Genomic DNA, 15494 nt, shown 5'->3' with positions numbered 1-15494 from the left:
AAGTAATTTGCCTGGATTGCGGCCATAGAGTAGCTGGGAGATGCTGCCGCTGTTACAGATCATAGCTCTGAAAAAGGACGCAGCTGCTGCTATTTTGTTTTTTAAAGCTATCTTAAGAAAAATGTGCTTGTCTGTTACCATCCCTAATTGGTGTAGGTAGTAGACCAGTGACTATCTTCTGGTTAGACATTGCGTTTAGTTGCACCACACGCAGTTTTTACAGAGCAATTTACTCATTTCTCTCTTTTTTTAAATTTCTTCTGCTGTCTGGGTTGGCTCAGACTCTCTTTGCCTTAACTTCTTATTGTTGTTCCCTTCAATTCTAGCTTTTCTGACACATTTTACAAGAGAGTTATTTGTCAGTTTCATAACACCAGAGTACTCTTTTAAAAAGTTCTTCTCCACCGCCTTCTCTAAAAGCGTCCAGATTAGTGAGCCAAAACCAAAAAAGAGCTCTCGTTATGACAGGCAGTTATTTTAGCATTATTTATTTTGAAAAAATGCATATTATACTCTGGACCAGATCCTGGGCTACAGCTGAGCTATGCATTGTGCATTTGAAGGATAGAGGGAGGAAGAGGGGAAATAGTGGATTTAAACAACCTTTATGCCTCCTCGATCCTTGAGCCATCTGGCCCCTGGCCTTGGGGCTGCTCTACTTTACGTTGGCTGCCAAGCACTGATAAATTAATCGTTGGAAACTAGTCTGCTTCATCCATGTATTAGTATAGTTAAGACAGGTATTGAATTTACAAGCATTTCATAAAGTCTAAACACATTGTTATAAGTTGCCATATGCATTAATCTCACTTATAATATCTTTAATAGTAATATTTAAGTTTTTGCTTTCTAACTGTGAACCAGGACTTAATCTGTAATCTTTAAAAACGGTGCTGGGGCTGAAGCAATTTTTTTACTTTCATAACTGACAGGGCAAGCTCAAAGGTGCTGGGTCACAAATTAAGCACTGCTGTGAACCCAGTTAGGAAGGATCATCTTCTGACCATCAAGAAGGCCTATCAAAACTAAATGAGCCATTGTGGGACATCACAATACATAGACTTTAATTGCCCCCTTCATACCCATGAAGAGCTACATGAAAAAGGGCTCGTCCCCTCAGCTTGAATTCTGGAAGAAAGAAAGAAAAATAGCTGTGAAGAAAATTTTTCATCTCTTTTGCCGTTTGGACTCACAGGGTGGGAGTGATGAAGCAGAGATCCCCAGGATCACCCACAGGGTCAGAGCGGACAGATGACTACAACTCTGTCATCTTTTGGAAACCATAGACTGTAACTCATTTGTGTATATTTGTTTGCTTGCTTTAACCTTATAATAACTCTCTCATTTCTTTTTCCCAAGAATCAGGCAGGCACGGACAATACTGAAGGGGGTTTATTTATGGTATTGGGAAGACTGACAAGCAACTTCAAAAATATGGTGCTATAGTGGCCAGCTATACACATTTTTTTTATTCATTTATTTGCATTTATTTGTATATACAGAGACAGATATTGTTACAAATTAAGAGAGAACCCTAAACAAAGATAAAAATAGGAACATTACATATGTATAGAGGTCATCCTATTGCATTAAGCATTTAATGCTACCTTGCAGGGGAAGGAGGTGAGGTGGGGAGGGGAGGGGGTAGGGAAGAGTGCTTACAGATATTTGGTGGGCTCTGAAGTGAGGGTTTATTCTGTTTAATAACTAAGTTACTGGGCGGGCATTGACCATATAAGCTTATTATTTTTTTACAGTTGTTAGTGTCCTTGCTTTTTAGCAGTTTTTGGGTTTTTTTGCTGGCTGAATTCCTTCCTGACAATTCCCTTTTTTTTGACAAATTGAACTTTTAAGTGAGATAAAGTCAATACTTTAAATACTTTGATATATATGATTTGTTTTAGAGTTGCCCGAGGGAGGGGGGAGGGAGAGGAGAATTGGGGGAAGAGGGTAAAGGGAGGAAACATAGTAAGATTTTTAAGCGTGTTTAAAGTACCCACACATGACAAGAGAGGTTATTAACACAAATATAGAAGCAGTGGCAGCTATTTTGACAATTGTCAACCAGGAGATGGGGCTGTAGGATGCATTATGAACAGGATCTTCCAGTTGGGTGATGGTTTGGTTGGAGAGCTGGACTTGAATGCGACCTTTGGTGACATGGTTATGAATGGTGGTAAATGCAGACGCAGCAGCCAGGACCACTTTGAGAAGTAGCTCCTTGGCCAGTTGAACTGGTGTATTGCCCAGGTATAGATTGTTGTACCACTGAGGAGCTGTTGTCATTCCAGTGAACACATGGCCGGGGAGGTGCACATCACCTAGGGTAAATGAGTCAGTAATTTGCAGGCATATGGAAGCGTTTGCCTGGCACTGTAATGGTCCGTACATGTAATAAGATGCAGCAGTGATGAAACACCACTGGGAGTAGTGGATACTTGTACAGCAACTTCACCATCCGCAAGAGGAAGGACATGCATGATAACAAAAGAGGACGAGGTTAAAGGACAAAGGGTAGAACAGGAACACACGATGTAACTGTTTGTTTTTGTGCCACAGTTCAAGGTTGTCATTAGTGTAGCATTGTCAAGGGATGGTGTCAAGTATCCAAACAGCCTTACTTTGTACACCATATTATTAGCTACATATTTAATAGATTTAAATGGAAAGAGGAAGGAAACACATAAATAGGAATAACAGAGGGATGCACAAGAAGGAAATTTAGGGATACCTAAAGGAGAAGGGTGAGTCTGGAGGAAGTAGAGAGTCTACTATTAGTTGAGTAGAGATGCCTGCAATGTGGGCAAGGGTGGGTGAAGAAAGGGTATGGGATGGGGGAAAACCCAGGCATACATTTAACATATTTTTTTTATTTTTGCAATGTTAAACAGATCACGAGCCAGCATATCACAAGCATGACCTTTAGCTTGTGACTTGGCCAGGTTGACTATAGCATTTGAGGTTTTTTTAAATGATTTTGTAAAAATTCTTTATGGCTACATGAATTGCAGTCAGAGCATAAGAGAACCCGGTGTTGGTATGCTTAAGGGCTTGGGTAGTTTGGCCTTTGACCCAATAATTGTATGACCTTGAATCCCGAAATTGGGGGGTCCTATATGTGTGTGTCCACAGCCCCTGAATCTAAATACCCAGTTACAGTCCAGATCCGGTGAAATGCAGGTAGGGAGTCTGTCATAAATATAAAGGGAAGGGTAACAACCTTCCTGTATACAGTACTATAAAATCCCTCCTGGCCAGAGCACAAAATCCTTTCACCTGTAAAGGGTTAAGAAGCTCAGGTAACCTGGCTAGCACCTGACCAAAAGGACCAATAAGGGGACAAGATATTTTCAAATCTGCGGGGAGGGGGAGAGAAAGGTTTTGGTCTGTCTGTTCTGGGTGCAGGGCTGGCTCCAGGCACCAGCAAACCAAGCAGGTGCCTGGGGAGGCAAATGAAAAGGGACGGCAGCACGTTGGGCTCTGGGGCGGCGACAATTCGGTGGCCGCTCCATCACAGCGCATTTCGTGCTCGGTGACAATTTGGCGGCGGGGACATGACTCTTCCTCAGTTGCCAGCGGCAATTTGGCGGCCACACCATCACTCTGCCTCTGTGTTCGGCGGCAAGGTTTTTTGTGTTGTTTTTTTTGCTGCTTGGGGCGGCAAAAACGCTAGAGCCAGCTCTGTCTGGGTGCTTGCCGGACACAGATCAAGGAAGCAAGCAATCCAACTCCATTAGAATTAGTAAGGACTAGCAAGGGAATGCATTAGCTTATTTTTGTTTTGGCTTGTGATTTTCTCTGTGCTGAGAGGAAGGTTTATTCCTGGTTTTTCTTTTTGTAACTTTAAAGTTTGGCCCAGAGGGAAATCCTCTGTGTTTTTTAATCTGATTGCCCTGTAAGATTATATTCCATTTAATTTTACAGAGGTGCTTCTTTTACCTTTTTTCTTTCTAATAAAGTTCTGTTTCTTCTAGAATCTGATTGGGGTTTTTTTTTTGTCCCCTAAAAAAACCCAAGGTTGGTCTCTGCTCATCTTGTTTATTCTCAAGCCTTCCCAGGAAAGGGGATGCGGGGGCTTGGGGGGATATTACGGGGGAATAGGAACTCCAAGTGGTCCTTTCCCTGAGTTTGTCTAAATCACTTGGTGGTGGCAGCGTTACCTAATCCAAGGTACAAGGGAGAATTTGTGCCTTGGGGAGTTTTTAACCTAAGCTGGTAGAAATAGGCTTAGGGGATCTTTCATGCGGGTCCCCATGTCTGTACCCTAGAGTTCAGAGTGGGGAGGGAACCCTGACAGAGCCGAAGACTGCTCCTGGGCTGTGGTAGTCGGATTGAGACCTTGGAGCCTGGATGTTTTTGGAGGTGAGCTGTAACCACAATAGGTCCCAGGTGGTCTGGTCTGGGGGTAAGCCAAGTGTCTGGTTTCTTTACCCGTTCACCACTGTCTTTTGTAGGGAGTTGCATGTACTGGCCAGCTTTGTAGCATGTACCAAGGGCAGGTCCCAGGAGGCTGCATCAGGTATGTTTGCTAGCAGGATTAACGTGGGGAGTTACATGTGTTACCTAAAAGGATACAATATAAACAAAATTAATGTATTTGTACATTTTAATTTTTGTTTTATGGACCCATGTTGGAATTTCTTTCACTTTTACAGAGGTATTTGTAATGGCCAATATCATGTGCGGGCCGGAGTATTTTGACTGAAGTACCCTGGAGTTGTATGTTTTACCAGGACCTGTTCTCCCTCCTGTATGTCTGCCCAAGAGGGGGTTTCTGGAGGGTCCTGGGCTTAAGAGGGTGCACTTCTACAAGGAACCAGTATGCCTTGCTGAAGTAAAGAGTGAATAATGTTACCTGCCGCATTTACGGCCTCAGGTTTGAGAGGATATTGCTTGGTAGGTGGAGGGAATTGACTGGTAACCTGGATGGGTGGGCAAAGATGAGCAGGCATTGAACTGCAAGACAGCTTATTTTCGGCCCAAACAGAGGGGAACCTGGAACATAATTCTTGAAAAGGGTTAGATGTATCCCAAGTAAGAGCCATGATTTTGCAATTGCAACAAAAGAGAGGGATGTATCATTGCAGAGGAGGATGATGTAAGTACACATAAGTTTATTAGTCAATGTAACTTTGAGCAAGATTGAGAATTGCTGCAAGGTCGCAGAGCGTGTCCATGCCCAGAATAGTCCCCTTTGCATTTGAAGCTGCATAGAAGAACAGATTAGATTTGACAAGAACAGGATAGTTTTTATAAGCCATGAGTTGTGCACCTCCTACTCCTGAAATAGTAATATACCGTTTAGCAGCAGGGAGGGGGAGGTCAGTAATGGAAACAGATGCTTCCGTGTCCACGAGAATTGTGCATGGCTGGTCCCTTATCCATGCTTGTAAGTGTGGCCTTGAGGGATTTATATCTGCATCAGTAGTACTGACAGGCAATGAGGGGCCGCTGGATCGTAGCGGGTCATGGAATTTAAAAGCCTGGCCATTTCCTTTTTGCTTAGGTGTGAGTAAGGGTTGGCAGCTTGTTGAGATACTGGTTGAGGCCAGTTGCCCAGGGCTACCTGGCTTGGGCATCCACCTGCCCAATATCCGGTCTCTCCGCACACAAAACACTGGGAGGTGGGGCGGGGGAGGCAGTGGGCACATTGAAAGGGCAGTGAGGTGCTGCAGGGATTCAACTGGCTGTGATTCTGTCTCTGACTAGGCTTTTAGGCCTTGCATCTGCAGTCTACTCGCTTTTTATTTTTTTGGCCTGTTTGGCTTCGCATTTAGAGGCCCATATACAGATGGATTCATAATCAGAGCCTGGGTTCACTCCCAAATTAAGGGCTGTTTGCAGGTGGGCGTTAAAACCTTCCTTTAACATTTTTTAAAATGCCTGATTAGTTTTTTGGGGGTCTGCAGGGCCTGCATTGCTGGAATACATCTCCCAATTTTTTTTACAGTATTGAGCCGCAGGCTTGTTTTTGCCCACGATCAGTCCCCAGTTACTGGCTCCATTCCCCAAGGCTTCTTGGATGGCTTCCTTAAACCCAGTGCAGGCAAAGGTCATATTATTTTCAGATTTAAACTTAACAGAGGCCCAAACGCTGTTTCAGTGTCCTTTTGTAGGGATTTTGGCCCATGATAGATCGGGGTATTTAGCTTATGTTAAAATATAAAGATCCCTGGGATGTACCATATAGGTGGTAACCATTTGGCTTATTCTTTTTCAGAATATTAAATTTGGGTCTTTGGGCTTTAGATTAGGGAGATTTTTCAGTAAGCCCCTCATTTCCTTTGTGCTGAGAGGAGTGTACTTATAAGTATTATGAGCCACTCTGTTTTTACCTGTCCCTGACCACAGAGTGGTCATTTGAAGATGGGCCAAGGGAACACTGGCACTGGTTTATTCCAGGGGTGGGCAAACTATGGCCTGTGGGCCAGATCTGGCCCCTCGGGGCTTTGGATCCGGCCTGCGGGATTGCCACGGCTGTGGGCTCCACGCTGCTCCGGGAAGCGGCCACACCATGCCCCTGCAGCCCGTGGGGGTGGGGCGGCAGAGAGCGCTGCACTCTGCTCTTGCCTGTAGGTACCTCCCCCAAAGCTCCCATTGGCCAGGAACGGGGTACCACGGCCAATGGGAGCTTCAGGGGAGGGATGCACAAGTGAGGGAAACACGCAGAGCCCTCTTCGCCTCCCCCACCCCTGCACCCCCAGGGGCCACAGGGACATGGTGCTGACTGCTTCCCGGAGTGGCACAGCGTGGGGCTGGGCCAGGGCGGGCAGGCAGGCAGGGAGCCTGCCCTGGCCTGGTGCGCTCCACTGCCACCCCGGAGCCACTCTAGGTAAGCGGCGCCGGGCTGGAGCCCAAACTCCTCCTACACCCTGCCCCCCAACTCCCTGCCCTAAGCCCCCTGCAGCACCCCACACCCCAACTCCCTGCCCTGAGCCCCCTGATGCATCTGGCACCCCCCCAGTACCCCAACTCCCTGCCCTGAGCCCCCTGCCACCTCCTGCACCCCTTCTGCACCTCAACCCCCTGACCTGTGCCCCCTCCTGCACTCCACACCCCTCCTGCACCCTAACCCCCTTCCCTGAGCTCCCTCATACATCCCGCACCCCTCCTCTGCCCCAACCCCTTGCCCTTAGCCCCTTCCTGCACACCACACCCCCTCCCACCCCCTACACTCCACCCCTACACCCCAACCCCCTGCCCTGGCCCTGCAAGCAATTTCCGCACCAGATGTGGCCCTCGGGCCAAAAAGTTTGCCCACCTCTGGTTTATTCTGTTCTAAGAACTGATTTACTGGGTGGGCATTGACCATATAAGCTTATTAATTGTTTACAGTTGTCAGTGTCCTTGCTTCTTAGCAGTTTCTGTCTTTTCTGCTGGCTGAATTTTAGCTCCTTCCTTACTCTTAGTTAATAAATCCTTAGATAATTTACTATAGGATTGGCTACAAGCATTATTTTTGGTGTGAGATCTGAGGTACAAATTGACCTGAGGTACGTGACTGGTCTCTTGTGACTGGAAGCAACCTGAATATTTTGTGATCTTTGGTGTATAGCGACCAACTATCACTAAGTCCATCTTGCCTGGGTGGCAAAATAGACTGGAATGCCCAAAGGCACTATCTGTAACTCCATGGTAAGACTGTTACAGTGTTTTAGGAGTTCACACTTGTTACCAGATCGGTGAAATCTAATTATAGAGCATACAACCAGTTTGGGGTCTCTACCTTGCTTCTTGACAGTCTGCCCTGAAGTTGGCACTCATGGTCATCAGCCACTCCGGGCAGCATGACAGAAGTACTGGAGGAATCCTCCAGGCTCACTGCTACCTCACACAAGTAGACCAGTACATAGCAGCTACTGTGCAGCCACCCAGCTGGACTTCTGAGATTTTCCCCATATTTGAACCCTGTGTTAAGTGACAAAGAGATTAAAACCTTAAAAGGGGCTCAAATATATATTTTAGCTGTAACAGGGCAAAGAGTTTTATAGAAATTAATTTCCTCTCCTTCCTCACCCAGATAACATACTCCAGCACTTCTGGGAGGCAATGCACTTCATACAGTAGCAGGAAACCTTGTGGCCATCACATGTAAGTTTAAATTGTATTAGAACAATATTGTTCCAAAAAAACTTTTGCTGTGGCCTTCATACTGCCCTCCATTTTGAAGGATTCCAGAAAACAAACCCAACCAACTTGGGGTTTTCTCATACTTACGGGATTTGATTTTCATATGGAGTAGTACTGATATTATAATAATAATATTTTGAGTTCCTTGGAGGAAAAGTACCATTTGCAAAGCACTTTACAAATACGGATTGTGTCTGATTTTTGTCTCAGTGCAATCTACATTCACTGTGGAGTTATAAACTGGATAACAGTTAAAGACTTTGGTAGTACATTTGCACACTTTTTATTCTATGGGAGAAGATTTATGAAGTTTGCTTTAATGAAGAGCAAACTTCAAACCAAATCATTGATACTTGTGACTTGTTCCCTTCAAAGAGCCTTTCTTCTGCCACACTTGATTAATGCATAAAATAATTGTGACACTGTCCACAGTGGAGGCGCACAGTTTTGTATGAGAACGCCAAGCAGGAGCCTAAACTCTCTGCACTTCGCTGGATACTGCTTGTCTAACACAAAACTAGCTTCGGTCAATGAAATTAGTTGGTATGAGAAAGGTAAGAAGGATTCAGCCCAGTGTCTCATGCTTCTGATTACTGAGTGGAATAGCGTGAAGGTGCTCCCACCCGCTCACGGGGAGATCCAGGGTCCTCCTTCACCTCAGAGGTGATTCAAACCTTGTTGAATCTGTTACATGTTAACCAAAGTTGCATTCTTCAATGATCATCATTTAAATGAAAGTTGCATGAAAGATTATTTTACTTCCCGATAGGTATCCTTTAAAACATAAAATTAGCGATATAACTGCTTAAAAGTGAAAACCCGAGATTAGGCAAATAATTCAGGGATGTGCTGTCCTAATGGTAAAATGGTATTATTGTGATTAGGGAAAATGGGATTGAGGGTTCTAACTACCCATGTGAAATATACACAAGAAGCCATGTTTCTGTACTGAGTGTCACAGCCTCACACCCACTGCAGTGCATCCTAGTGAGTCTCAGAGAAAGACTAGCTCCTGACCAGTCCTTCTGCACCATAGGACCACTATTTTGCACCCCAATCTTGTTTAGGGGAAAGGTCTAAAAATAGCATCACAATATGTGTGTCCTTGCTCATGCTGCCTTCCTGGTATGTAGGTCATCCAAACAAGCACACAGACCAATTAGTTAGAATTTAAGGCCCAGTCTTGCAGTCACATAACTAAACCTTACTCAAGTAACTAGGTCCGTTGGTTTTGGTCTTGTCTCCCTGGGAAGGCTCTGTAGTGACTGGATGCCTTTATTAAGCACTCAAGATGCCCACCCCTTCACACAGGATGTGAGGGCTCACATTGAACATATTTGAGATCCCTAAGAAAGCCTCTAGCAAGACCAGGCCTGATATTCCTGATGGGAAGGGGAGGGAAGCAAAATCAAAAAACAAGCACAATCTTTCAAAGACAGACATGTTTATGCTTGACATTGCTGTGACTTCAGGGGGACTACTCCCCAGTGAGTAAAGTGAAACATGCATAAATCTTTGCAGGACTAGGTCAATGTTTTTAGTCTGGGGGGAAAACCACTTCCAATCACCTTCATCACATATAGAAGTAAAATTCTTCAAACTTCTTTGTAGGTCCCCTTTAAAGGACTGTAGCCCATTATCTTGAAAAAGACTACAATTCCTTTTATAAAAAGCATTAAAAAAATTCTACGGTAACATTCTCAAACACTGCAGTGCACAATACAACTGCGGCAGTGTTTGGGGCAATTGCTGTAGAAAAGGATAGTATTTTTTGTTGTTTGTTGTATTATGTTGGGAGGGGTCATACAACCTGACACTGCAGAGAGATGAAAGGAAACAAACAACAATACAATTAGGTTGAAATCAAACAGGGAGAGGAAACATGCAGAAGCTGTAAAGACCATTTCTACTCTCCTTTAGAATGCTGGCATTTTTTTGAACTGCCTAATATTAATTTGAGCTTTAGGAAAAATACACCATATAAAAAGGGTTATATTCACAAGGGCCTTCACCTCTGAACATCTACATTGAAGCCTACTTTTACTGTGGTTGAACACACCTGTGAACAATCATGTTAGATGACCAAATGCTGACTATGATTTAATGGTTGGTGGAGATCAGGATTTAATCAGTTAGCTACCTGATGCTGAGTGCAATTTACTGTGGTCTGCATTGACTGCTAAACTGTAGTCAGCTCTTCACAACCATGTTCAAACACTGTAAAACTGTGTCATGTAGACAAGGCTTGTAGGGCTAGAGCTCTGGATTATAAAAGTGTTCCTTAGCAGAACATATTTATACCCACGTACAGTGGTGATGTACAAAGTGAAACTTGCAGCAGACTGTTTTTTTTTTTGAGGATCCATTGTAATTAAGCAGATCTGCAATGGAATATCTTGCAGGGCAGAGACAATGGATACGCTATTATTAGAGATTTTTAAAGGTTTCTGGAAACCTTTCCCTGCAAGTCTTTCGATAGGGAAAAGCAGCTTTGGAACTGTCTGTGCAGGAGAGACTGCTTGAAAAGTGCAATTTCCTTGCAGGAATTGCAGAGTCAGTACATTTTGTTCAGGAAATTAAATTGCCATAGCTGCAGTGCCCTATAAGGAAGTTTGAATAGGACTCTATTCTCTACTCTGCCTCAGGAAGCATGTTATCCTGAGCAACTAACTTAATATGTCTGTGCCTCATCTGTAAAATGGAGATATTTCCTTATCTGATAGCACGGTTGTGAGGTTAAACCCTGGATTTGTGCTGGAAATGGCCCACCTTGATTATCATACACATTGTAAGGAGAGTGATCACTTTAGATAAGCTATTACCAGCAGGAGAGTGGGGTGGGGGGAGATAAAACCTTTTGAAGTGATAAACACCCATTTTTTCATGGTCTGTGCGTATAAAAAATCCTCACTGCATTTTCCACTTTATGCATCTGATGAAGTGAGCTGTAGCTCACGAAAGCTTATGCTCAGATAAATTGGTTAGTCTCTAAGGTGCCACAAGTACTCCTTTTCTTTTTGCGAATACAGACTAACATGGCTGCTACTCTGAAATATATTCATGTATTTAGAATTCCGAAATTATGAGATTTCTGTGGCAGGTCTTGTGTTAGAGAACTTGAGACAGCTCAGGGCTAGGACAATTAAGTTTATTGAAAATGATACTATTTTTCAGTGATATTTCTCATAAGAACTTTCATATGTTTTACTTTCAGATCACTAGGATCCTAAGGCAGACAGCCACCTCAGTAGGAAGACAGAGTGGAAGAAATGAGTAACTTCTGAAACGGGATGAAATTAAAATTTACATCTCCCTCTTTGGGACTCTGATGATAGATGTACGGTCACTGCTAGAAGATGCAGGATTTTCTACAGAATGCGACTGAGAATAATTCTACTGACTGCATCATTAATCACAGCATACACCAGACTTTATCCCCCACTATATACATATTTGTCTTTGTAGTAGGTCTCCCAGCTAACTGCCTCTCGCTGTACTATGGATACCTACAGATCAGGGCCAAAAATGAACTGGGGATCTATCTGTGCAATTTGACTATAGCAGACCTGTTCTACATCTTCTCTTTGCCCTTCTGGCTCCAGTACGTTTTGCAGCATGACAACTGGACTTATGACACAGATCTGTGCAAAATCTGTGGCATACTCCTGTATGAGAATATCTACATCAGTGTGGGCTTCCTCTGCTGCATCTCCATTGACCGCTATCTAGCAGTGGTACATCCTTTTCGTTTCTATCAGTTTCGGACAATAAAGGCTGCTGTGGTGGTGAGCATCATAATCTGGGGCAAGGAAATTCTGATGAGCTGGTTTTTCTTTAAGAAAGCTGAAATTAGTAAGGATGCAGAGAGTCATACAATATGCTTTGAACATTATCCCATCAAAAATTGGGAGCACAACATCAATTATTATCGCTTCTTTGCTGGCTTCCTTTTCCCCTTCTTCCTACTGCTCTTTTCTTACTGTGGCATTTTACGAGTTGTCTGCAAGAGCCATGGCACTCAAAAGAAGACAAAAATCCAAATTAAACGTCTGGTTTCAAGCACAGTTGTCATTTTCTTGGTTTGCTTTGGACCATACCACATCCTGTTGGTAATTCGCAGCTTGTTTGAGAAAAACTGCATGTTTGCAGGGAAAATCTTTAACATTTATCACTTTTCTCTCTTGTTGACTAGTTTTAACTGTGTTGCTGACCCAGTATTGTACTGCTTTTCCAGTGAGAGCACCTACCAGAATTTTGTCAAAATGAGAGACTCCAGTTTAACATGCTTAAGATGTTTAAAGACTAAAACCAAGGTATCCTACCAGCTGAAAACTCCAGAAACCCTCAGAAAAAGCAGCAGTGTACTAGCGGATGAAGAGCCAGAGTTATTAAACAAACTACATACTGTTAATGAAATGAAAGACTTTTCCATCGCCAGTATAGACAGACTTTAGCACCCATTAGAAAGGGAGACTGATCTAAAGTTTCCAGGTCTAAGTTTGGGCTTCAGTCTTTGGTTTATAAATGTATTGCAACTGCTTTACATTCTAAAGAGCTTAATAACTCATCAGTACTGTAAGCAGAGCTGAGCTGATACTCTTGCCACAGGGGAAATTCCTTAGTTCCCTTGAAGAAAAGGAGTACTTGTGGCACCTTAGAGACTAACCAATTTATTTGAGCATAAGCTTCCGTGAGCTACAGCTCACTTCATCGGATGCATTCAGTGGAAAATACAGTAAGGAGATTTAATGTTGGTGTAAAGGGCTTCTACATCCATAGTGGCTAGGATGGTGTTTTCAGGAAGATCACCGATGGATTGTAGTTTCCTCAGGAAGTCAGTGGTGTCTCGAAGATAGCTGGGAGTGCTGGTAGCGTGGGGCCTGAGGAGGGAGTCTACATAGCCAGACAATGTAGAAGCCCTCTACACCAAATTCCACACAAAGATGGACTACAAGCCATCAGGAACAGTATCCCCGATAATGTCACGGCAAACCTGGTGGCTGAACCTTGTGACTTTGTCCTCACCCATAACTATTTCACATTTGGGGACAATGTATACTTTCAAATCAGCGGCACTGCTATGGGTACCTGCATGGCCCCACAGTATGCCAACATTTTTATGGCTGACTTAGAACAATGCTTCCTCAGTTCTCGTCCCCTAATGCCCCTACTCTACTTGTGCTATATTGCTGATATCTTCATCATCTGGACCCATGGAAAAGAAGCCCTTGAGGAATTCCACCATGATTTCAACAATTTCCATCCCACCATCAACATCAGCCTGGACCAGTCCACACAAGAGATCCACTTCCTGGACGCGACGGTGCTAATAAGCGATGGTCACATAAACACCACCCTATACTGGAAACCTACTGACTGCTATTCCTACCTACATGCCTCCAGCTTTCACCCAGACCACACCACACGATCCATCGTCTACAGCTAAGCTCTACGATACAACCGCATTTGCTCCAGCCCCTCAGACAGAGACAAACACCTACAAGATCTCTATCAAGCATTCTTACAACTACAATACCCACCTGCTGAAATGAAGAAACAAATTGACAGAGCCAGAAGAGTACCCAGAAGTCACCTACTACAGGACAGGCCCAACAAAGAAAATAACAGAACACCACTAGCCATCACCTTCAGCCCCCAACTAAAACCTCTCCAACGCATCATCAAGGATCTACAACCTATCCTGAAGGATGACCCATCACTCTCACAAATCTTGGGAGACAGGCCAGTCCTTGCCTACAGACAGCCCCCCAACCTGAAGCAAATACTCACCAGCAACCACACACCAGAACCACTAACCTAGGAACCTATCCTTGCAGCAAAGCCCGTTGCCAACTGTGTCCACATATCTATTCAGGGGACACCATCATAGGGCCTAATCACATCAGCCACACTATCAGAGGCTCGTTCACCTGCACATCTACCAATGTGATATATGCCATCATGTACCAGCAATGCCCCTCTGCCATGTACATTGGTCAAACTGGACAGTCTCTACGTAAAAGAATAAATGGACACAAATCAGATGTCAAGAATTATAACATTCATAAACCAGTTGGAGAACACTTCAATCTCTCTGGTCACTCGATTACAGACCTAAAAGTTGCAATATTACAACAAAAAGACTTCAAAAACAGACTCCAACGAGAGACTGCTGAATTGGAATTAATCTGTAAACTGGATACAATTAACTTAGGCTTGAATAGAGACTGGGAGTGGATGGGTCATTACACAAACTAAAACTATTTCCCCATGTTTATTCCCCCCCCCCCAACTGTTCCTCAGACGTTCCTGTTAACTGCTGGAAATGGCCCACCTTGATTATCACCACAAAAGGTCCCCCGTCCCCCTGCTCTCCTGCTGGCAATAGCTCATCTTAAGTGATCACTCTCCTTACAGTGTGTATGATAACACCCATTTTTTCATGTTCTGTGTGTATATAAATCTCCTCACTGTATTTTCCACTGAATGCATCCGATGAAGTGAGCTGTAGCTCACAAAAGCTTATGCTCAAATAAATTGGTTAGTCTCTAAGGTGCCACAAGTACTCCTTTTCTTTTTGTGAATACAGACTAACACGGCTGCTACTCTGAAACCTATCTTTAGTTCCCTTGAGTAACCTGGGCCTTGACATAGGGCAGGGAAAATATATGCTAGGTCAGTTTAGCTTAGATCACGTGTATATATTACTGACTCAGTATAGCGCTAGTCATGGGGAAGCTGCTTTTCTGATGACTGGACTGGCTGAAATAAGATAATGTTAGTGGTGTGAATTTGCCATAATGGTCTTTAATTGCTGATTGTTTGTTCATGTATTGACTTTATGAAAAAGCTGTCAAACTCTGTGATCACCTTGCTGAAAAGGTGGAGGATGGAACAAATTATGTAAAATGAAGTGATAAACATTTCCCAAAAGAAAATGTTTTGTGTATGTGTATGATTTCTGTAACTTTGTCCCAGTTATCCTGAAGCCATGCAACAACCAGTGAGCAGGAAATGCAAAGACACAGCCAAACTAAAAAAGCAAAGAAACCAACCAACAAAATCATGAGGGATATATTAGAAGAGAATTCACGATAAAGCACTTTTCCATAACTGATAGTTAATGTTTGTTGGGTCTTGAGCCACTGCTCTTGGGCTTGATCCAGTGCCAATGATTGCCACCGACTTCAGTGGACACTCAATCTGGAACTTAGTGGGCAATGAATTTATTCCATGGACTTCAAAGGAAGCATTAGTTTGGGGTCATGGATAGAGTTGACACCACATGCCAGTGCACTGATTCACAGTATTTGATGATACACATTCATTTAAATCGATACTCCGCTAACCAGTTTAAAATTTGG

General features: G+C 43.6%; 1 protein-coding gene across 1 annotated transcript; it reads left to right on the top strand.

Annotated features, from left to right (window-relative positions):
- The first annotated feature begins 11486 nt into the window (after window positions 1–11486).
- Window positions 11487–12584, top strand: GPR68 (G protein-coupled receptor 68). Its single transcript, XM_077820004.1, has one exon. The coding sequence runs from the start codon at window positions 11487–11489 to the stop codon at window positions 12582–12584; it is 1098 nt and encodes a 365-aa protein (XP_077676130.1).
- Window positions 12585–15494: the final 2910 nt, after the last annotated feature.

The sequence above is a fragment of the Eretmochelys imbricata genome, chromosome 6 (assembly GCF_965152235.1).
Source record: "Eretmochelys imbricata isolate rEreImb1 chromosome 6, rEreImb1.hap1, whole genome shotgun sequence".
Lineage (NCBI taxonomy): Eukaryota > Metazoa > Chordata > Testudines > Cheloniidae > Eretmochelys > Eretmochelys imbricata.
The sequence above is the reverse complement of the archived record's forward strand: the minus strand, read 5'-3'. Positions and strand labels throughout refer to the sequence as shown.

Coding starts and splice junctions, on each gene's coding strand:
- GPR68 (XM_077820004.1), top strand. CDS start 11,487: ATGCAGGATTTTCTACAGAATGCGACTGAGAATAATTCTACTGACTGC.